This window comes from Corvus cornix, chromosome 7, assembly GCF_000738735.6.
Source record: "Corvus cornix cornix isolate S_Up_H32 chromosome 7, ASM73873v5, whole genome shotgun sequence".
Classification (NCBI taxonomy): Eukaryota; Metazoa; Chordata; class Aves; order Passeriformes; family Corvidae; genus Corvus; species Corvus cornix.
The window spans coordinates 18,620,861-18,643,691 of record NC_046337.1 but is presented as its reverse complement, the minus strand read 5'-3'; the positions used below and the strand labels follow the sequence as shown (position 1 = coordinate 18,643,691).

Below are 22,831 nucleotides of genomic sequence, written 5' to 3'. Positions count from 1 at the left end.
TTTCTTCTCCCCCACATTAAACCATGCTTGTGTAGAAAAGTGATTTTGTATCTATCTCTCCGGAAAACTGCATTGTGAAGAGAGGGAGCTCAGTGTGATGTCCCTTGTCCCAGTCTGTGATCTCACCTCAGAGGGATTTTGTGTTCCGTTTCCCAACCACGTGAGCTGGGCGTGCTTGGTCAACCCCGTGTTGCATGCCGTAACACTTGGGTGGTTGAAGCGAGCCCCGCCGCCGCTGCCGTGCCGCCCTAGCTCGGCCGTGCGGCGCTGGCTGCGCGCTCTGTGCCGGTGCCAGAGCCCCGTGGCGCGGGGCGGGCGCGCGATGGGCGCAGCGGCTCCCCGGGCGCGCCCCCGCTGCCGCCGCCGGCCGCCTCGCGCACCTGGCCGCCAGGTGAGGGCGGGGCGCGGGCGCGCGGGCGCAGGCGCGGGGCCGGCCGCGCGCACCTGGCGGGCGCGGGGCGGAAGCCGCAGAGCCCGCCCGGCTCCGGCCTCCCGGGGCTCCGGTGCCGCCCGCGCGGCAGCGCCTTCGCCGTGCTCCCGCCGGACGAGGTGAGTGGGGGAGCCTCGGAAGGCACCGCGCGGCTCCGCTCCTCTTTGGCCTCTCCAAGGGCTGTGGCCGGCGGCGGGACAGCGTCCGGTGCCGCTTCTCGTCCGCTCGCCGCAGCCCGTGCGGGCGCGCCCGGCGGGGCTCGGCAGGCGGGCTGGAGTCGTGAGGTGAGGGAGCGGTCCTGGGGCGGGCACGGGGCCGGGGCTGCCCCGGGGGTCCCCCTCAGGCGCCCCTTGGCGTGCACGCTCCACGCGCGGTCCCCTCAGATCCCACCGAGGCCGCCGGCCCCAGTGGCCTTCCCGGGGCCGGGACAACCCAGCCCTGCGAGCTCCGCTCCGCTCCGGGCGAACGTGGAGTGCGCGAGGAGCCCAGGCTGCCGCCTGTGCGGACACGGAGCTCCGGGAAGTGCCGGCCGGATGCACTGTCCGAAGCGAAGGTATTGACCGAGGGAGGTGTCTCTGCCACGTACGGATCCCGCCCAAGGGTTTGCCCGCAGTACCGCATTGATTCGGGGCGGCAGGGTGATACCAACTGTGTACATTGCCAGCTAACTCTGGCTTATTACATTCTATACCAAGGGCTTTTAAAGAGTTACCGCATTGTCTCTGCCCTCCGGCGGTTTGTTAGTCTTCTGCACAGCAGGTGACAATACTTAGACAATGTTTGCTTAGGTCTGGAGAACTGACTGAAAAAGTGTATTTTAAATTTAAAAACCTTAGTGACATGGATTTTTATTTTTTTAAACTTTATGTAAAATATTCTTTTACAAAGAAGGATTTATTAATAAATATTTTTGTTGGTTAAATTAAAAAATCACTGGAAATACAGATGTTACGTATGTATCTCAGTAGCATTGTACATGTTAGTCTTCTGTAACAAAAAGACCTCTTTTGTTTAAAAAATTATAAATTTTATTGATCAATTCAGTCTTGACTAAAGCCAGTGGTACGCTGCTGAGCTGCCAGACTTAGAGCCTGAGACAAAGCAGCCAATTTAGAGGGTTTGGTTTCCTTTTTTAGCCAGGTTTGCTCAGTGGCCTGGTCAATTTGGCATCTGCTACTGTCATCTCAAGGCTTCTCAATAACAGAGCAAAGTAAAAATTAAGTTAGTTACCGAGAGCCTGAACTGCTATTTTTGTTGCACTGTGGGAAAGAGCAGACCAGTTTTCCTCCTCCTTGTAACTGCTATTGCCACTTAACGTGTCCCTTTTTTGGGGTGGGGTAATACCAGAAGCAGGCCGGATATCTTGAGCCCTATCAAAACAGGAACAAGATATAATTGCCCTCTCTGGGACATTTCCCCAGTGTCTGTGGTTCTAGGTGACACACTGTGTTGCTTTGAGGCAGTTTTTTTTTTTGCTTTGCCCAAGTTTGCTGCCTGGTTCGCTTGTTCCAAGAGCTGTTACCTAGCCCAGGGTTTTCCCTTTTTTTGGAATCAATGTAGAATCATGTTCATGATATGAAATGCTGGTCAGTTGCCTGCCAACACTTAAGAGTTTCTCATCCTAATCTGCTCATTGTTGTGCCTGTCTTCTTCAAGATCTGAAAGTGCCTCAGGTTTCTAAACCATAAAGGACTAGATTTTTTTTAGTCATGTAAAGCATAGATTTAGTTACTTACTGTCTGTCTTACTACTGTCTGATTTTCCCTAAGACTTACTGAGTTCATGTGCCTTAGGAAATAGTTCTGCTTACAAACAAATAAGTCATATCACAAAACTGACAATAATTTAGTAATTAAATTCTGGAGTCAAGTGACTAGATACAGTGGACTGACATTATTCAGCACTGAAATGTAGCTGGAAAAGAGACACTGAAGTGGGTAGAGGTGGAAAGTGAAGACACCTATGGGAGCTTCCAATAAATATTAGTTCAGCAGTCACTAACCCAGTAAATCTCCCACGAGGAGACTTTCTTTGCTTTACTCTTATCACTTAAACAAAAGTTTAAGGCCAGTTAGAAAACTGTGATTTCAAGACCTGCACTTGATACTCGGATGTTTTTGTTATCTTAGAAATGTTCCTACAATCAGGAAAACAAACAGAAGTCCTCTGGTTATGGTCCAGACATTATCTTCTGGTGCTTAAATGAAAATGATACACTAATCCTTCTAAGTTAAAACAGTACTTTACAGCTGCTATCATGCTCCCTTTTCATCATTGCATTTTTAGGGACAGTCAGAAATAATTTAAATGGTGGCCCAAAACAATCTGACCAAGGGAAAAATAAGGAAAATACAGAGTTGAGTGAAATTTAAATTTGAGATAAGTGCATAACATATCCCAGGTCTGTAAAAATAAGCCATAAAAACTTTTATAAAATATGGTTACTGTATATTTTTACTATGCTATCAGTTGTCAAAGGGAACTCTCTTCTCTGCCTATCACTTGCAGTGCTTGGCAGTAGAAAAATAGTCATGCTAACTTTGAAAGAGCATGTGAAAGTTTGAAGCACTTCCATTAAAATACATAGAAGGAGGTTTGGTGATGGTTTGTTTGGGGTTTTTCCTCATTTATTTTTTTGATCTAAATGCAACTGCTGAAGGAGATACTTGACTAAGTTGTGTTTCAGCAAGCTGTTCTATGCTGCTGTTGCTCAGAATTTCTTCAGCCTTCTTCAGTATGCTCATCCAGAAAGTACAGCTTCTAATTTCTCTGTCATAATCAGTGAGGCAGGTTGCATCCAGTATTTGGTAGAATAACTTGTGCCATTAGTGTTTCTAAAATGAAGGCCCAGGAACCGAGCACATTCAGTATTCCTCTTATAATTTTTTTCAGGAGTGGAACCACACTTCTACTGGCTGAGCTTCAAAGAATGTACCCGGAGGAATAGCACCTGGGCTTAGTGAATTTCTATTTCTTTTAGGTATGTGTACCCTATTTAGGAGCGCATTCAGTAGGAATTCTGAGTGGAACAGATAAACTAGTGTGGAGATAGAAACTAGACAGGTGATTCTGTTTCTCATTTTCATGTCTTTAGTCTTTAACTTCTGTACATTTCATCATTTGTTCCTTTACTTAAGTCAAGGGCTAATGTTCTTGTAAACAGTAGCATAGTTTGCTAAACTTTAGCAACTTATTTAATTATTCCCAGTTTCTGAAGTGCTTTTGAATGGTTTTGATTCTATGAAGAACCTTCATATTCGATATAAAGCTAAACCTTTATGAAAGGTTCATTCTGAATTAGATGTTTCTTAGTCTGTCACCAAAGGTGCTTATGTGAATGGATGTTCCTCTGGGATGTACTTCTAGGAAGTGCAAACAGTTTTGTTCAGTGCTTTATTTATTTATTTATTTATTTTCCAGTAGAAAAAAGCATCAATTTCCATGGTGGTAGAAGATGAAAATATCATTTACTGAACTGATTATTTCAGTAACTAATGTTTTAGTAGCAATTACATTGATACTCATGCAAAGAAAACAAAAAGCCCTGTCTAGAATTTTAGATTCAGAAATACCAGTAGTGGAAGTAGCACTTCTTACAGTTAAAATATCCTGAAGTATATTTGTCAGAGTTTTGCTAATTTGGCGAGAACAGTTGATCATCACTGTCAGGTTTGTTTGGTTTTTTTCTAAAGTATTTGCTCAGTGTTTTTATTCGCACAGCCACCTTCTGATGAAGGGGACTGTAAGGTTTGAGAAAGGCATTGTATACTTTGATAACAAGGAAAAATAGACAAGCTTTTTATGAGACTGTGCTTCTGGAATTATAGAAGAATTAGATTAAGTTGAAGCCAAGTTATCTAGTTAAAAGAGTTGTGATTAGAATAATTCCGAAGCATTTTTTCCCTATTTTTCCCATTTTTTAGGATTTTTGTTTTGGTTTGGTTTTAGTATTTTTAGGGTTTTTTTAGGTTTTTGTGTTCTATAAGCAATATTGTAAGGAAACATTTGAAACCTATTTAACATTTGGATAAAAGAAAAGTAGATTTTAAAATAGTTTTTTTAAAAAAACTGACATCAGGTGTATTGTTGATACTAACCCCAATGAATTCTGTCTCACTCGCATGGTTTGAAAGAATTTCTGCTGATTTGGGTTAATGATACTTTCACTTTTTTATAAAAGATGATTCTCTACAGTGTTGTTCAGATCAAGCTAACAAAAAAAAAAATCATAATTTTCTGCTTGTAGGCCACATTAGCAAGGCTTTCTTGTAAGAGTTTTTGCAGACAGTCTGACATCAGAACCAGTGGGTGGCATAATGTAACATAGACTGCATTGAATTCTCACACTGCCCATGTGATGTGGTTTGAAGTAGTGTGGCAGCTGCTTTTTGGCACTTTTAGAAGACTTTTGTAGTACATTTTAGTTTCCTGGTTATTTTCTTCCTAAAAAAAAAAATCCAACTTCAGATGTTTAGGGCTAGTTATTTCAAAGTGCTGTAAGAATCCAGACTACTATTAGTGAAAACAACACTAATGAAGAGAAGATTAAACACTTTGCTAAACAGTCACCCCAGGGAGTTTAATCATGCCACATACTTCTTCTGCATGTCCTGGAGGATTGAATAGTAGCTTGGTCTGTGTTTACTGACACATTGCTATGCTATTGAAAATGTGAGAGGCATTTGTGGGGAATAAAGATTGTATTTCTGACTACAAAATTATCCTGGTAAAAAACCCTAAGTAAGATACAGCTTTCATGGCAAATGTTCTTTGGACAATGTAGCTTCTGTTCTGGAACTGCTGCTTTTTTTGTGCAACAAAGAACTCTTCTCTTATTGTAAGCAATATCCCTATCAGATATTTTGTCAACAAAGATACATTCAGCATTTGTCTATATCAAAAGGTTTTGCTGTATGCTTGTGGTAATCAAGCCTCTTGTCCACTTGGTGTTTGCTGCACATACTATTCCAAGGCTGTCACTTGATCCTTTCTTAAAGAAACATCACTTGCTCTTGTTTCTGTGCACGGCCTGCTGCCACGTATGCTAGTAGAGTGTACTAATCCACACAGAAAGGGGTAAGTTGTGTTGCTGTCTCCCACAATCCACCTAACTCAAGGGAGTTGTCTTTTCTAGGGACAGACAAATTTCATGTGTGTTGTGGCAGCATGCTCCACGTTTCTTGTTTCTAAGGCATCTTATGACACCATGTATTTCAGATATATATATAGATAGATATAGGTATATATATAAAGATGTTTTTTTTTTTTCCATTTGAGGAAGATATATTTATAGTGCTTATTGATTTCTAAGCTTTAAGATTTACTAGTATCTTACACGCTTGGGCATGGTGTACTGAGAAACAGTAATGTGATTTTCTTTTTGATGGTGTTAGGAAAGCATTCCTGGTTAGCAACCTGCAGAGACTGTCGCCCCTGCAATGCTGGGTGCTAATCTGTACATACGGTTGGTGTTTTACATTGTATATTGCACTTTCATGGCAGGGTTAGGAGGTGAGGATGACTGCACAGGTGGCCTCTGTGATAAGAGACATGGGGCTGCCCCTCCACGTCCACACTCTCATCCCGGGCTGGACACAGCTGGTTTGAGCCAGCTGTAAAGTAGACCCACTGTTGGCCAAAACTGGGCCACCCAGTGTAGCAGGTGGTGCCTCTGTGATGAGGTATTTAAGAAAGGGTAAAAAATACTGCACAGCAGCTGTGAGAAAGAGGAGTGAGAAAAATAAGAAACCCTGCAGAAACCAAGGTCAGTGAAGAAGGAGGGGAGTAGGTATTCCAGGCACTGGAGCAGATATTCCCCCTGCAGCTCATGGAGAAGACTGCAGTGAAGAAGAATTACTCTGCAGCCCATGAAGGACCACCCCAGAGGAAGTGTCCACTCTGCAGCCTGTGCAGCACCCCAGGCCAGAGCAGGTGGATATACCCTGAAGAAAGCTGCAGCCTATGGAGAGCCCTTGCAGGAGCAAGATCCTGGCAGGAACTGCGACCTGTGGATGGCCTATGCTGGAGCAGTTTATGCTGAAGTACTGTGCTGCACAGAGAGAACCCGTGCTGGAGCAGGGGAAAAGCGTGCAGAGGAAGGAGTGCTAGAGATGAAGTCTTACAAGCTAACCACAGCCCTATTAGTCATTCCTTCTGCACCACTATGCAGAAAGGAGATAGAAGAATTGGGAATGAAGCTGAGCCAGGGAAGGTAGTTTGAGCCTTTGTTTCTCACCATCCTACTCTATTTTTAATTGGCAGTAAATTCAAATTCATCATTAGAAGTCTGTTTTCCCTGTGACAGTAACTGGTAACTGATCATGCTGTCCTTAGCTCAACCCATGTGGTTTTCCATCTTATTTTGTCCCCGCTGTCATGTTGAGGATGGAAAGCGAGAGAGTGGCTGGGTTGTTGTCTGGCAGCTAGTCAAGATCAACCCACCAGACACTGTGAGAAAACAAGACATTTTTCAACCTGGTAGTTTGGTAATTTGGTTGCAATCCTTTCATTGGGAAGGAAAGTTTTTATTTGTAGTCTTCCACTATAAAGGTATTGGTATTGCAGTTCAAATGTTTCAGCAGTAAGGAAAAATGGGAAAATGTGACACAGACAGAAGTGGACTGGTTGGTTTGGTTTGGTTTGGTTTTTTTAAATTTTGTGAGTTGTGAAGCGTGTTTTTGGTACCTTTTAGTATGTTGTAATATGCTTCCTCTTTGCACTCTTAACAATAACTCTGTTGTAAAAACACTGTAGTTTGAATGTATGGGTTTATTAAGCTGACATAAGCTTTGAAATACAGTATAATGTGAAAGAATCCAGATGCTTAGTTTCTCCTGCAAATACTTGAAGGAAACCAGGTGAGGGGTGGGGGTTTTTTGTTTTCTCTGACTTGTATCTCTTCCTGAGTATATATTACTCCAATTAAGATCTACTTGTATTTCAGAGGAATAAATAGAAGTTTTTTGCAATTTTGTGGTCAGTAGTTAACAAGCGGGAACTAACTTTGGCTTTTAGCTAGATGCTGTTTATTTTTCTTCTGGACTCGTGTACATGCAATTTAGACAAAAATGAAGCTATTCCCTGAGTAGCTATCCCAGCTATTCAGGCTGGTTGCAGAATGCATCTTCTTCTTGTAAACTGCCAGTTTGGCAAAGAGAATTTAATTCAAATTACTCAGATTTTGGTAGTCCTCAAATGTCTTTCATAGTTTCATCTTTGAAAGCAACTCAATAATTACTTGTCTGTGAAAAAAATAGTGGCAGAAACTTTAAAATTGTTGAAATAAGTTGATTGAGAAGTCTTTCCTATCTTTATAGTTCACTTTCCATGTGGCTCTTTCTGACATGCAGCTTGAACTAATGTATGGATTCCACCTGTTTCTCTTCTGTCCCATCATCAAACTAAAATTCCCTGCTTCTACAAGACTTTATACAACACTTTCTTCTAATTTTAAACAAACTAATTGGAAGAAAATAAATATGAAATAGTGGCACTGTGTAGAAATACTGTTTTATTCTTGTTGGTATTCCTGGTTTCTGGTTCTTCAATGTGAAGTGTATTTAAAAAATAAAACCCAAAACAAAAAACAGGGGAAGGGCATTTTGGATATCTTATAGATAGGTTTGATGTCTCTTTAAGTGATGTAGCATGTGTAACGTTTGATTTTTGGGAGTTGTGAATTAATTCCTCTCCATTAATTTCTTATGGCTGTATATAGTTAAATATATTCGATGTCTAAATGAATACTATTTGTTTTAATTTACAGGTGCTATAATTTCAAGAAATGCTGTGACATATTTGAAGAACAGCACTCACAGAAACGTCTGTTGTGTGAAAATTTTTAAAACTAGAATGGCCTTGAAAAAGACACCTAAACTATTTAAGGCATTTTTTCACTGGAAACTTTGGAAGTTCAGCATTATTGTGTTTGTCTTTCTGGTATTTTTATTTTTATTACAAAGAGAAGTGGGTGTTCAAGATTTCAAGGATGAAGCAGGGATTGAGCCAGTTCTTGGAAAGAAAAGTCATGTATTTGGTCTTGTGTTAAATGCTATGAACAATATCAAAGGTGCAAAGCCAAAAATGCAGATAAAAGCACCTGTTAGGCAAACTAAGATTCCTGGAGAGAGACACTGTTTGCCAGGGCACTATACTCCAGTGGAACTAAAACCCTTTCTAGATCGGCCCCTTCAAGATCCTAATGCTCCTGGAGCTTCTGGAAAAGCATTTAAAACCATCAACTTAAATTCAGAAGAACAGAAAGAAAAACAGGTTGGAGAAGAGAAACACTGTTTTAATGCATTTGCAAGTGACAGGATTTCTTTACATCGAGATCTTGGACCAGACACTCGACCTCCTGAGTAAGTTTAAATGTGTATGTTCTAATAGTTGAAAAACTTCTCAGAAATTCAGACTGCAAAGTGATTTGAGAGTTCAGCAGTAGGTGATAGTTTAGGAAAGTCTCCTAGCTATACATAATGATTGGCTGTACATAATGATCCACAGTGCCAAAGCCAAGAATGTTTAGAAAAGCTCACTTCTTTCATGGCTTTGAATTCAAAGTAACCATATTTAAATAAGGTGTTCTGCTTTTGCCTTTAAGCTAAAATTTCTGAGTAGCTTTCAGGAAGCCTGCTAAGTTTTACTTAGAAGAAAACTAAAAATGTGGTTTCAACATTTTTCCAATTTAAACACCACCCCCATTTTTTTAGTATTCAGTGTTAGTAAAACCACTGGCATAATTTAATAAATTAGGAATTGTAAACTGTTGAGCAAGGTAATGGAAGGTCTCAGCAGCAATCTTGTAGTATTGAAAAATTTTATAAATATAGACTGCAGGACTTGGGCAGAGTGGGAGAGTGGGTTTAGTTATGAGTGTCTGTCAGTGTCAGATGAAATGCTGTCAGCCATCTGTGGCAGAAGTGGCTAAACTTACTGAGCCGCTGATGATACATGTGATGCAGCTCACCATAACCTTTCCGAGAGCATAACTGGGGAGATTTTGCTTGTGTATTTTGTGAGGCAGTGACTGTGGTTATTACCTTGGGGTGTCTTCCAGTCCCTGAAGCTGACAGGCAATAAACACTAAGTGTGCAACTTATGAATACAGAATACAGCATTGTCATCTTGACTTGCCGTTGGATCTAAAATTATGTTTAGGATATGTCAGTCTTGAAAAACTGTAGGTTTAAAATTGTATCCCTTGAATGGGATATGCTGCTGTAAGGATTACATAGTATTTCTTCAAAACTTTGAAATTTGAATTGGATAGGTTGTATTTTTCCTTGTAAACGCTGCATTTTTCTAATAAATATTTTTCTTTGTATTCTTAGGTTTCAGCAGTAATGGTGACTTCTGAGTCAGCTCAGTCAGTACCTGCTGCTGTCAATAGAATAACATTTTTTCCTGAAGAAGGCTTGGGTATTATATGAAATGTACTCAAATGTGTGTGAGACAGAAGCAGAACTAAGTTGTTCAAGTGGAATTCTCAGTCATAGTATTTTTTTAAATATTCTGAACAACTGCTCCGTTTGAAGTACCTACCTTTGCACTCCAGTACTGGGATAGAAAACAGAGAAGCTGAAATATTTAATGTTCATTGTTATAAAGCTTTGTACTAGAAAGAAAAGTTTCTTTTAAGAGTTTGAGTAAAAAATTATTGTCCATTTTGTAACCCCTGACACTTTCTAATCTGTAGATGTATTGAACAAAAGTTTAAGCGTTGCCCGCCATTGCCAACCACAAGCATTATCATAGTTTTCCATAATGAAGCGTGGTCAACTCTGCTCAGAACCGTTCACAGTGTGATGTACACATCTCCTGCCATACTGCTAAAGGAGATTATTTTGGTGGATGATGCCAGTGTAGATGGTAAGAAGTCTTTCTGGTTTTGCTTCTTTTCCTGTTGGCTTTTTTTATTGAAGGCATGTTGGGATTGCAGATAAATTGGCTAAGAGGATGTCTCTTTACCACTCTTGACATGCATAACAGTATTCTAAGTGGTTTTGTTTCTTTCTTTTTTTTTTTTAGATTTAAAATAGCCCTCCCCAATCTTGTTTTTCCATAAGGTAGTCAAATATTAAATTCTTGTGCTCTAAAAGGTTTTTAAACCCCATATCTATTTTTTCCAGTTCTGATGCTGATTTAACTGCATAACTGCTTGCATGACAAGTATCTTTGTAATTTGTGTTTCAAACCAACTGCAATTTATAGAACAAAATATCCAAGTATAAATTGGCCCAGAGTTGTAGGAATTTGCATTTTATCAGTGGTTGTCTTTATGCAAATTAATTTTGCTAATATGAAGGGAAGTGTCTTTATTAGATAGTAAAATAATTTAATGGAAAAATAATCTTCAACGGTCAAGCTGAATCTCAAAAATAAATATATACTTAGTGTGAAGACAAATGCAAGTTCAAAAATCTTTGTATGCTTAGCTTTAGATGAACAAGTCTATACATACATTCTTCTATTAATGTATTTACACTTTTTTGCAATTCTGTATTGAGTATATTGAGACATTTGGATGTGAAATATGTTCAGTAGTATAGTTTAATACTACGGATGGGCAGAATAAAGAAGATGATGTGGGATATTTAATGAGATGTGGGGTTCCTTCTCAAACTTTGAACATTTAAACAGTTTTTTTTATGGCTTCTGTTGCTGCTGTAAATATTGTAGCCTTTGAAAACTCTGTAAGTGTGCCATCAATTAAGGAAAAAATTCGCATGTTCTGCAGATAATGTAGGTACGAGATCCATTTGCTATGAAAATGGAATTGAAATTCAAATGGTTATCACTGCAGCAGAGATGTACTAGCACACCCTTTCTTGTTCAGAATTATTTTAATGTTCCATCTCCTGTTTCCTGCTGGTCACCTCTTCCTACACCCCTACCCCCAAAAACCTCAGCTCCTAAAAATAACCTTCAGCGGACAGGAATTTTTATGGCTTTGATGTTGAGGTAATTTCTGGGATTAGTGTGAGTTGTTTATCTTGTTAGCTTAATAGTGTAACATTTTGGGCAGTGGCATGTATGTACACTGAATATCCTGACACTGATTGCTCTTTCTAGAATACCTGCATGATAAACTAGATGAATATGTGAAACAGTTTCAAATAGTTAAAGTAGTCCGTCAAAAGGAAAGAAAAGGTCTGATCACTGCACGCTTGTTGGGAGCCTCAGTAGCAACAGGAGAGACCCTCACTTTTCTGGATGCTCATTGTAAGTGCAGCCTGTAACTGTGCCGGGTCTGGTTTATAATGCTGTTGTCTTTGATTTAATGTTGAAGATTTTTTATGAATTATAAATGTTAGCAATATATCATCTTTCCTATTTCATAGTCTCAAAAGTATAATTAGCAATGCTATTTAAAAATAGTCCATAATGGCTTGCTGGATGTTAAAACATACCCTGTGTACTACTTTATAGCCAAGCAAAAAGTCAGTGTTCCCATTTTCTCCACAGGTGAATGTTTTTATGGCTGGTTAGAGCCATTGTTGGCAAGAATAGCTGAGAACCCTGTTGCTGTTGTAAGCCCTGACATTGCTTCTATAGATCTCAATACTTTTGAATTCAGTAAACCATCTCCTTATGGGCATAACCACAACAGAGGAAATTTTGATTGGAGTTTGTCCTTTGGATGGGAGTCTCTTCCTAAACATGAGAATAAAAGAAGAAAGGATGAAACCTATCCAATTAGGTAAACATTATTTGAGCACTATTTAAATCCTTCTGTTTCCATGGAGTTTTTCTTACGAACAGCAGTTTGTAAATAAATTAATTTTTCAGATGAGTATAATCAGACATCTTAGCATCTTAGATGTGTTTTGTAATACTTCCTTTAAGAACCACATTTTAAAGCATTCATAAAAATATAGCCTACTTAAGATAGTAATTGCTCTGCATTATTTCTTCTACATACAGTGGAAATTGCTAATATTCCTCGGGGGAAAGGGCAAAGGAGGATTATACACAGTTTTTTCAGAGACAGTACAATGATTCTGTGTCTTCATTCACTTTACTTGCAAGAATGACAAAAAGGGTCAGAGCACCCAAATACTAAGCTGATACAGTAGTGCCTTTGATGATAATTGCGCCTGCTTTGTCCACAGAGAGGTTACTGGTCTGTAGGAGTCATAGCTTTGCTCGATATCCTCCATACAGAGAAAATTTATTGGTTTTCCCGATGCTTTCTTTTATACCAGCAGTCATTATTCTGAATGAGTTCTTAATAAATGGCAGTAAGCTGTTAAATGAGATTCTTTGTGAACATATTTAAGTGCTAGAAGTATTATCTATGCCAGGAATATGCATCACTGTAGTGAAATACTAACAATTGCACGGGAAATTCCTAGAATAGTTGCACTATGATTTTACATCTATATTTAAAAACCCTACTATCTTTAAAATTTTGTTTTTGCAGAACACCTACTTTTGCTGGAGGTCTCTTTTCAATATCAAAACACTACTTTGAACACATTGGAAGCTATGATGAAGAAATGGAAATATGGGGAGGTGAAAATATAGAAATGTCTTTCAGAGTAAGTTTAGCTCCCTCATTAGTAATTGTCTCTATGCTGACAGTGTAAGGGGATTTGAGAATAAATTAGTATTAGATCTTGACTCCTCTGTTCAATCAGCCAACTAGGACAAGGAAAATTGAATTACTAATTACCTGTGAAATAAAATACAAACATACTCACTAAACTGTTTTTGATTTTTTTTTAGATATTTTTAGGGTTCATTGTAGTTTCCAGGTTTTATCTGATTAGGAAATTCACTTACGGTATGCCTGATATATGTACTCTTGCTAGTGGTTTGATGTGTTCTGGCAAACAATAATATTACTGAATTTTTTTCCACCCCCTGAATTCTAATTGCAGTGCACTTACACACTAAATGTTATTATTAGGTATGGCAATGTGGTGGACAGTTGGAGATCATGCCTTGCTCTGTTGTTGGCCATGTCTTTCGCAGCAAGAGTCCCCATACTTTCCCAAAAGGTACTCAGGTGATCACACGTAATCAAGTTCGCCTTGCAGAAGTGTGGATGGATGAATATAAAGAAATATTTTACCGAAGAAACACAGAGGCAGCAAAAATTGTGAAACAAGTAGGTGGTGGTGGTGGTATTAGAAATCACACTTGCTGCGGTGAAAGTTTTGGTGAGCAAAAGTTATTTATTGACAAAGTACGTAAGGATTCTAGATATTTTAAGGAAAAGACAGTTCAAGTTGCTTAATGCTGTAGCCCCAACAAACATAAGAAAACTAAAGTGTTTGGGTGGTGAATGTTGATTTGATATTGTGAGGTTTATTTTTTGGTGTTTTTTTTCATGCCTTCTCTAAAATCCTGAGTTGTTTGCATTGTGCAGGTAGAGGAACTACCAGAAGACCATGAGAGAAACTACTGAGTGTAGACAATGTAAACAAACTTATTTTTTGGAGTGAGAATGTCATCTTGTTAGTCTCAAGTTACTTAGTATTTTTACTGACAAAGCAGGTTTTGTTGTTCTTTAGCAGCAGGATAAAACTTATTTGATGATGGATAACCATCCTGTCTCTGTTTAAAAATGTCAGTTATTTTCAAGGGAGGTTGGGTGTTGGCTTATTTATTTTTTAAGTTTTCTGCCCAGCTAGAATCTAGAATTTTCTTTTAGAAGCTATTTTTCCCCCTTCATGTGATAAATTTTTGTGACTATTGTATCACTGAAAGCATTAGATTTCCTAGGCATGTTCAGCAGCTAAACAACTGAATTTTGTTTGGGAGATTCTACATTGTACTGGATATTATGCTTACTATTTCATTAATCCAGTTTGTTCTTTCACCTTACACTTCTAGTGAGATCAGTTGGCTTTATGGCTGTCATCAGTATGGCCTTATTTGTACTTTCCCACTTCATGGCACAGTGTTAAAACTTCCTTGGGACTAAAGATACTTCTATTTTTTCCATCTTGCAATGTATTTTTCTTTTAAGTGCTTTGAAATGCTGCAGGCAGGATGTCAGTGGTGTTATGACACTGAGAGACAGCAGTAACTGTAGTATTACAGCATTAACTAGAAAAAAGTCAACAAAGGAAGCTTAAAACTTGTGTAGTACTACACAGAATATCACAGCTTTATGTGTGCAAAATGAATGTTAATGTATTTATCTTCTTTACTTCCCTTCCTCTAACAGAAAACATTTGGAGACATATCAAAAAGACTTGATTTAAGGCAGCGTCTGAAGTGTAAAAATTTTACCTGGTATCTCAATAATGTTTATCCAGAAGCGTATGTGCCAGACCTGAATCCTTTGTTTTCTGGATATGTAAGTGGAGATCCTTATTTTCTATATTCTTCATAGTCCAGGAAGTTTGCTGATCTCTTGTACTACCTTAGCCATAGCTTTTAGACTTCAGCTATCTTTAACTGCTCTATGGTTTTCTGCCACTAGTCTAGACAAAGAATCTCTTCTGCATACCTTTTATAGCTTTTTCAATAGCTATGTAATTTTCATTTTTCATTTATGTCGAAAGTCATTTTCCCTGCCAAATAACTTTAGACTTTGCACTGCTAAAACAACAACAAAAAAAATTAAAGTAATAGTTCTTAGCTTGAAGTGAACATGAATTTTCAGCATGTATTTACAAGTAACTTTCCCTTCCTCCTGTTATAAGTATTTCATGTGAATCTGTTCAAATTGTAATTTGAATAACAGTAAGATTGTACAGGGCAGGCTAATAACTCCATGTGTGACAGTGTAGTTACTAGGTAGGCTTTTAGTTAGAAAAGATCAACTGAGAAAACAGGATTTTTAGATTAGAGCATAGCAGAAATTAAAAATGAACTAACAGCTGTAATTGTTGTTAAACTAAAGGTTACTTTTTTATTTGACTGAGACAGTTTATATTTTTGTCATTCCACTGAGCTTTTTTTATCCTGATAACACCCTTTCTTTAGTTAAAAAATATAGGTAACCGCATGTGTCTGGATGTTGGTGAAAATAACCATGGCAGCAAACCATTGATTATGTATTCTTGTCATGGACTTGGAGGAAATCAGGTAAAATATTTGACACCTGAGTTTTATTCTCTCTCCTGCTGTAGCTTTACCATATAAAACTTTTAATTAATTTTAGAGAAATTGACTAATTTTTAATATGAAATTTCTCTATCTCTTTTTTCCTTTTTTTTTTTCTTTAATACTTAATGCCTATATATATTGTTAAAGGAAAATTCCATACCACTCTTCATGTTGTGTCCTGTTTCCAATGTTTGAACTTCAGCATACAAATTCAGATTTCAGACACAGTTGCAGTGCTTCACTTGCCCTCTCCTTTCTGTGCAAAACCTTTTCATGCCACCCTTACTCCTGTCTTGTAAGTGTTGTCTTCTTAATTCTTCCTTTCCTCATGCTTCCTCCTATTGCTTCTTTCTCTGTCACCAGGACTCGCACTGTCAAGGAAGATGTTGGTTGGAATCCGGCCAGTGGGAGGCCAAGTGTCCAGGCCTGAGCCGCCTTCCCTATCACGCTTGCAGCCTCACAGTGTGAGGTCAAAGTGGCCTATCCTGTACTGGCTAATGCAAGTGAATAATGTGATTCCATTTGTTCAAGAGGAGCTCTCTTTGGTCCATAGCTCTTAGAGGCAGCAATGGTGCTCTGTTTCTTCTACAATATGACTTGCAATAGATGTCAGACACTGAATCGTTCAGTCATTACTGTAATACTAATAGAAGGAACATCTCCTTCCCTGCCCAGAAATGCACACTTCTCTGTTGCCTTCAAAAGTGAATAAAATGTGTCAACTGTAGAACCTTAATAATTAAAGGTCAGCAAAGGTCTAACAGCTTTTATTAGAATATAATTGTTATCTTGGGGAGAGAGTGTGTTAAATTTTTTTTCAGTCTTAAAAGACATCCATTGATGGCACTGTGAAAATTGAGACACATAATCCTAGTCAGGTGATACCTTCCCAACCATTTTTAGTGAGAGATGGCATGCTGTCTAGATTAAGAACTACCCTATTACGCTAGCTTCTCACAGGATTGAATTTGGGGTTTTATTCGATTGTGGATTAATCCTATTAGCCTTTTCACATTCTCACAGTCATTAATTTGGGAACACTGTAGAAAGAGACATTGTATTAAGAGATCTGCTGTATGCTTCTATTATTCTCACTTTCTAAGTTATCTTGGGCTATACTAAAACCCTATTCTTTCAAGTATTATGTTTTTTGGTTTCCCTCCTGCTACAGAATAACAGTCTGAATCCCTTTAAATGCCAGCCTTCAGAGAATAGATTTTGCTGATAATGCTTGCAAGATGCATATTTGCTTACTTAACCCTTCTCATTACAATGCTCTGGTTTCAGTTGTTCTCCATTCTTTACCAGACTTGTAGCAGTGTAGGCTGATATTTCCCATGCTGTCATCTTCGTCCATATATTTGAAATGGGAGTAGAAAAGAGAACCTAGTTTTCAGAGTTGTACATCAGTTGTATATTATTCTTCCTTTTTAGATTATTGGAGGCTGGAAACATGCTCATTTCAATATCCAAAATGAATAAAGTTCTAGACCTCGCTTTCAAGTCATTATTTTCAGGTCTTACAGGGATTTTGAATTTCCAAAAATAAATCAGGACAGATTTAAGTCAGATTACCAGATTACGAGTAAATTACTGTGTCTAAATGACTAAGCAGGTCATTTCTGTCAGTACCTGTTTTGAGGACTAATACTGGTCATAGAGTCTTAAGAATGAGATGCCTGTTTGTTAAGAGTGAGATGCCTGTGAGATGCCTCAGTGCTATTCCACGTTGTTTCCAAGGTAGTGAGGAGGTGATTGCTGACCATTGGAAAATGGAAAGCCAGAGGGGGGTAACTGAGCCTGGCCTTAATATTCAAAGGAAAGATATGGTGAAGGTTGCTGACATACAGAGGCAAGAAACAGTAGCAACCAGATGTAATGTTAGGGATTCTGCTGGTTAATGTGGGGGAAATAGAAGAGATCAGGATGTTAGGTTAGGGCTGGAGGGGTAAAAGGACAGCTGTGTCTGTAACTGTTATAAGTAAATCCCTGTTAAGACCAGAATTACAGCTGAGCCTTAAGAGTACTCTGCTGTCAGGAAATCATGGTAAAATGAGCTCACAAAATACATGCTTATTATTACTTTTCTAATGGTTACCTCACAAGAGGATGTAACAGCATCCAATTGTTCCCATTTATTGTTTAGATCAAGCAGCAAAAGCTGGCATACAGGAATCAGTATTGTTTCCTGTGACAACTTTTGTTGGTTGCTCTAAGAAAAAACAAAATCCAACAACAGAATTGAGTACAGATTTTTAAGGTCAATAAATGCCAAAATTTAAGTTATCCATACAACCATCTCCACTCTTCAGTTTGTCTCCTTGGATTATATATGGTTTGTGTGGGAGTAAGATTTTGCATCATAAGACACATGCAGCAAGTGTCATTTGCAATTAATACATACAAGTATAAATTAGTATTGCATCAATACTAAAAACTACTTTTAGTTTTGTAAACACTTTTGAAGTGTCTGTGCTAAAAATCAGAGGAATTATTCTGTAGTCTCAAATGTTTGAATGAGAAAAGAAATGTATTATTTTGTGTATGGAAATTTGAAAGGCTTGATTTAGTTTAACACTTTTCATTGTGTTTATTTACCAAAATTTTAAAAAATTATTTAAATAGTACTTTGAATATTCTGCACACCATGAAATTCGCCATAACATCCAGAAGGAGCTTTGCCTGCATGCTGCCAAGGGACCTGTGCAGCTTCGCGAGTGCACCTACAAAGGCCAGAAAACCTTTGCTGTTGGAGAGGAGCAGTGGCTGCACCAGAAGGTATATATCTTGGGCAGTGAAATGGCCTTTTTGTTAGTGATCTTCAATATTAGTTAATTTTGGATTTCCAATAAAAGCACAAACACCAGCAAAACAAATACTCTCAAGCCAAAAAAGAGTAAGTTTAGTTTTGGCAGGAAAATGTAGATAATTTCAGCTTTTCAGTTCCACATCAAAATGCGATGTCACTAGTAGGAATGTCACTCAAAAAACCAGTTGATATCCTCTAGTTTGTTTGTCTAGACATCCACCTGGAAGTCAATTCAGATGTTTTGTATCTTTTAAAATATTTTACAAAATTTTCTTGACAAAGCAAGTTGGCACTTGCATACTACTTACGTATTTTCTAGTCCCCTCTGCACCACCTGCATGAGCTTACTCTAGAAATCAGCTTAGGGGAGGAACCGTGGGGGGAAATAGCATGCTCATGGTTTGTTCACTTTTTCTTTTCCTCCATTTTTTACTCACTTTAGGATCAAACTTTGTACAATGAAGCACTCCGTATGTGCCTTACAGGAAACGGAGAGCACCCGAGTTTGGCATCCTGTAATCCGTCAGACCCTTTCCAGAAATGGATCTTTGGCCAGAACGATTAAGATTTAATATTATAGGCCAGAAGCAGTTTATTAAAAGAACCATTTTGAACTGTGATCATATACATATACTGTATTTTTACATGATAGTTCAAATGCAAAATGTTTAAACAGTGTCTTTTCCCTCTTAAGTTGGATATAAAATGTGTCAGCAGTGATTTCCTAAGAGTCTGTTACACCAAAGATAATTGGGATCCTGGTTATTTTTTGTTTACAATATTTCTGTGATAAGACTTTATATGTTGACCACTGATTTATGGATCCTATTAGTTCTCTTTCACCTTGGGAGCCATACATAGGGGGTTTTTTCAGCATTTTTTAAGTACTTCTGAAGAAGACTAATTTTCTCTGTAGAGTTGCAAGAAATTATTGTCTACTGTCTAAAACCCAATACACTTTATATGTATCTTTTTATGCTCAAATGGCTGACTTATTTTTTTTAGTAATTAACTTTACTCAGTAAAACTTCCTTAATATTTTTTAAGTTCCTTCACTTGGAAAATTAAATATTTGACTGTCAGGTCAAAGCCAAATAAGCCACCACATTGTGCTCAGCTTCTAGAATGTCAGTTCTTTTGTAGTAGAAAAAAGTAATTCTCACTAAAATATGTATTTATGATTATTTTAATGGAAAATCTGCTTATTTTGATACTAATCTTTTGTTTAGCCAAAACTTTTTGTATATTTTTACATTTCATGAACTTAAAAATTTATTATAAAGTTGTATTATAATAGGCTTCCGAGCTGCTTAACCGTCACACATTTTTTCATCATTCTGTTCATTATTGCTTTTAAATTACATGTTATCTACTAAACTTTTGCCCCTACCTTTTAGTGATTTATGCAATATTTACCTCACAGGTTTCTAATGTTATCCATATGTAATTTCTTGTGCAAATTTCTTGTGTAATGATCTTTTTTTCTTATTTGTTTCCCCTTTTACAAAGGACTGATCTCAGAATTATCAGTCTGAGTGAGATCTTGGCCTTTCTAACTAGTTTGCTAATTATAGAAAATAATATAGCATAATCAAATATATAATCAATTTTTTAAAATTTGTAAAATTAAAACAAAAGTATTTGGCTGCATGATCAAATATAAAGCTGAGAAGGGGTGGGTGTTAAGATTGAATAGGACAAAGTACACTAATAATACATCTGTTATTTTGTCCTAGTAAATAAGTAATAGATAAATGCTAACTTAGGTCTGGTGGGTGAATGGATGATGATGTGGGGTTTTTTTACTTCTGTGGTAGGGAGGGAGCCTGTCTGTACATAATTCAGTGGTACCTGACTAATGAGTTCAGTTTCTGAATAAAAGCAAGAAATCCTTTCAGTAGTTATAAGTCATCTAAAAGACAAAAAAGTGAATAAGCAAGGACCAGTGATAATTTTCCAGAAGCATTAACTCTTAATTTTTTTTCTGGCTTGCTAATGCCTTTGAGTTGTATCTCAGCCTTTGTAAGGCTTTTGGAGACACCTGTGAGAATATCCCATGCAGTTAAAGCTGTACAACTTAAAATAACTTGATACAGTGTGAACAGAAATTGTTGAAAAGACTCTACCAGGAAGGGTTAATTATACCACTGAAACTGGAAGGTTGTGTAGAACAACACTGCACAAAGATCCACCTGTGTCCTCTGATAAATATTTTAATTTGTTAATGGAATACAAGGTACTACTACTTTTGCAGATAAAACCAATATTGGAAGTGCAACAAATGTGGTGGATAAAATGGGGGAGTTCAGGAAAAACAGAATGCAGGTCTATGCGAAAATTGTTGAACAGTATAAATAGAGGATGGGAGATTACACACAGAGCTGCTGTGCTGTGTTGAACCTCAGGTTTGGAATAGAAACTCAGTGTCCAAGGAACCTGTTCTAGAAGACAAGGTATTTATTAGCATATGTTGGGGTTTCAGTTTAGTCTTAGTTTTTTTTCCTGTTAAAGGAATTTTCTCCCATATGCATGTTGCTAGGGGACAAATAGCTGTACTTAAAAAAGACAAAAAGGGGAGTGGGGCGGGCCTGGCTACTCCTTTGTCTACACCTGGGTGTGGGGTCAGTTCGCTCTGAGCGTCCAGAGAGAGAAGCTGCAGAGAAAGGAGCTGCTGCTTCTTTCTTTTTGGCCGTTCTTTCTTCCTGCTGGAAGCAACGCCGGGACCCCAAAAGCCGCTTTCCCTGCCCTGCTGGAGACCGAGCTGTGGCTGCCCTGCTCCGCTGCTGCTTCGAGCTTTCGCTACGCTGTAGCCCTGCTCGCCCTGCCTGCCTGGGCCTCCATGGGTTTTTCCCATCTGGATACATCTCGTCTGCCACCCGGGATTTGCGTCCGTCCCTGCCGTTCCAGCCTGCTGTTTCTGAGAGCCCGGGATCAACTGCCCAGGGGTTTGTGAAGCCTTTGTTCCATCCTTCCCGGGATCCCAGGGCACCAGTGCCACGGGTTTCCCGAGCTCGCTCCGGAGCGCCCCCTGCAGCTGCGGGGGAGCCATCGCACCTGCCCTGCTCACTGGGAGCCGCCAGCGCCCCTGCCGGCTGCGAGCGGAACTGCACCCGAGGGGAAAGGGCCTGACAGCCAAGAAGGCTGGGACTGGGTTTGTGTTTGCTGTTACTGCCATAGTTGTTGTTTTGTTTGACTGGTTATATACATATATATAGAGAGAGAGTAAAGAACTGTTATTCCTATTTCCCACATCTTTGCCTAAAGGCCCTTGATTTCAAAATATAATAACTTGGAGGGGAAAGGGGTTATATCTGCCACTTCAAGGGGGGCCTCTGCCTTCCTTAGCAGACACCTGTCTTTCAAAACCGAGACAGCATACCAGTTTAAAAGTACTTGTTCTTTTAGTTGTCAGTTCATGTTATATAGAAAATGTGTATTTTTAATATCACTGAAGGAAATTTCTTCATGCAACCTGTTTCTCTTACAAGCTTGTCAGATTGGGATATGCATATATGAAACATCATTTCTCATTATCAGGTGGGGTTTTGTTGGTTGTTTCAGTTTTTTTAAGAGCTAACATTTCAAACCAGAGTAGAATTTAAATTGCAAGGAAACGAGTGTTTTGTTGCACTTGGAGGTAGGAACCTCTTACTAAGCAGTGCTAGAGAAGCTCCACTTTGTCTTTTTTGGTTTTTTAAACTAGTAATCTAAGATCATATCATAGCAGATACAGCAATAGATGTAGCTGTTTTTTGCAGACATTAGATATAGCAATTCACCTAGTTATTATATTTGTCCTTAGTTCTAGGTATAGAAAGGGAAATTAATTCTGTGATTTAAAAATGGTCTTTTTAAGATTTTCCTTCCATTTTTTGAGACTTCTTTTCAGGTCAAAGGGTCAGTAGGGCACTAGTACAAAATACATATTATACATATCATTTTTTTAAGGTATGTTAACTATCACAGTTCCTGAAACTGTCACATTTTCGTCTGTATTTTGCAGTACTTAGTATAGCTGTTCAGTCTTACCTGGACTCCCTACTACCTGCCAGAAAAGATCTATAAACAGAGGAAAAAATTAAGTGACTTTTTTTGTTGTATTCTGTTTGAGGATCCAGAGTTTTAACTTTTAGGTCACGCTGACTATTGCACTTCCAACTATTCGTGTGTGTGTGTGTGTACATACACGTATATAAGCATCATATAATACTAGAAGAGGAATAAGAGATCTGCAAATATGATTGCAGGTTTAGGAAGTTGGATTTTAAGGTTTTTTATACGCTAATAAAAAACCAGCAGCATCTTCTGGCCATTGTTAATGCTCTCTTGAAAGTGGCTAACAGGCTCTAAGAGAAAGGCTTGCTGAAAAATCAGTTTGTTGCAGAGGGGTTCTCTGGCTCTTTTACATCTTTTTTTTTACGTTTAAATCATTTTCAGTAATGTCATAATGCTCTGCCCCCATGAAGGGGACACAGATAAATACTATTTCATACACAGCATGTAAACATTGGTACATCAATCAGATG

At 38.5% G+C, this 22,831-nt stretch overlaps 1 protein-coding gene across 3 annotated transcripts; it reads left to right on the top strand.

Annotated features, from left to right (window-relative positions):
* The first annotated feature begins 455 nt into the window (after positions 1-455).
* On the top strand, positions 456-20,198 carry GALNT3 (polypeptide N-acetylgalactosaminyltransferase 3). 3 transcript variants are annotated; one of them, XR_005602376.1, is made up of 12 exons: positions 456-549; positions 3,323-3,410; positions 8,196-8,790; positions 10,128-10,300; positions 11,504-11,653; positions 11,897-12,131; positions 12,855-12,972; positions 13,344-13,544; positions 14,610-14,741; positions 15,374-15,475; positions 15,860-16,241; positions 18,122-18,208. XR_005602376.1 is itself a non-coding variant. In XM_039555331.1 (12 exons), exons 3-12 carry the CDS (start codon positions 8,282-8,284, stop codon positions 18,868-18,870), a joined length of 1,896 nt encoding a protein of 631 aa, XP_039411265.1. In that variant the 5' UTR covers positions 456-549; positions 3,323-3,410; positions 8,196-8,281; the 3' UTR covers positions 18,871-20,198. The 3 variants fall into 3 exon arrangements, 2 of the variants coding, with proteins under 2 accessions (XP_039411265.1, XP_039411266.1); XM_039555331.1 differs by lacking the exon at positions 15,860-16,241 and adding an exon at positions 18,748-20,198 and having other exon boundaries at positions 18,122-18,274; XM_039555332.1 differs by lacking the exons at positions 3,323-3,410; positions 15,860-16,241 and adding an exon at positions 18,748-20,198 and having other exon boundaries at positions 18,122-18,274.
* The last annotated feature ends 2,633 nt before the right edge of the window (positions 20,199-22,831 follow it).

Excerpts from the sequence above, each read along its gene's own strand:
- GALNT3 (XM_039555332.1), top strand. The coding sequence starts at position 8,282 with ATGGCCTTGAAAAAGACACCTAAACTATTTAAGGCATTTTTTCACTGG. Across the intron at positions 11,654-11,896 it reads CACTTTTCTGGATGCTCATT|GTGAATGTTTTTATGGCTGG; the intron begins GTAAGTGCAGCC and ends TTTTCTCCACAG. Across the intron at positions 12,132-12,854 it reads GATGAAACCTATCCAATTAG|AACACCTACTTTTGCTGGAG; the intron begins GTAAACATTATT and ends TTGTTTTTGCAG.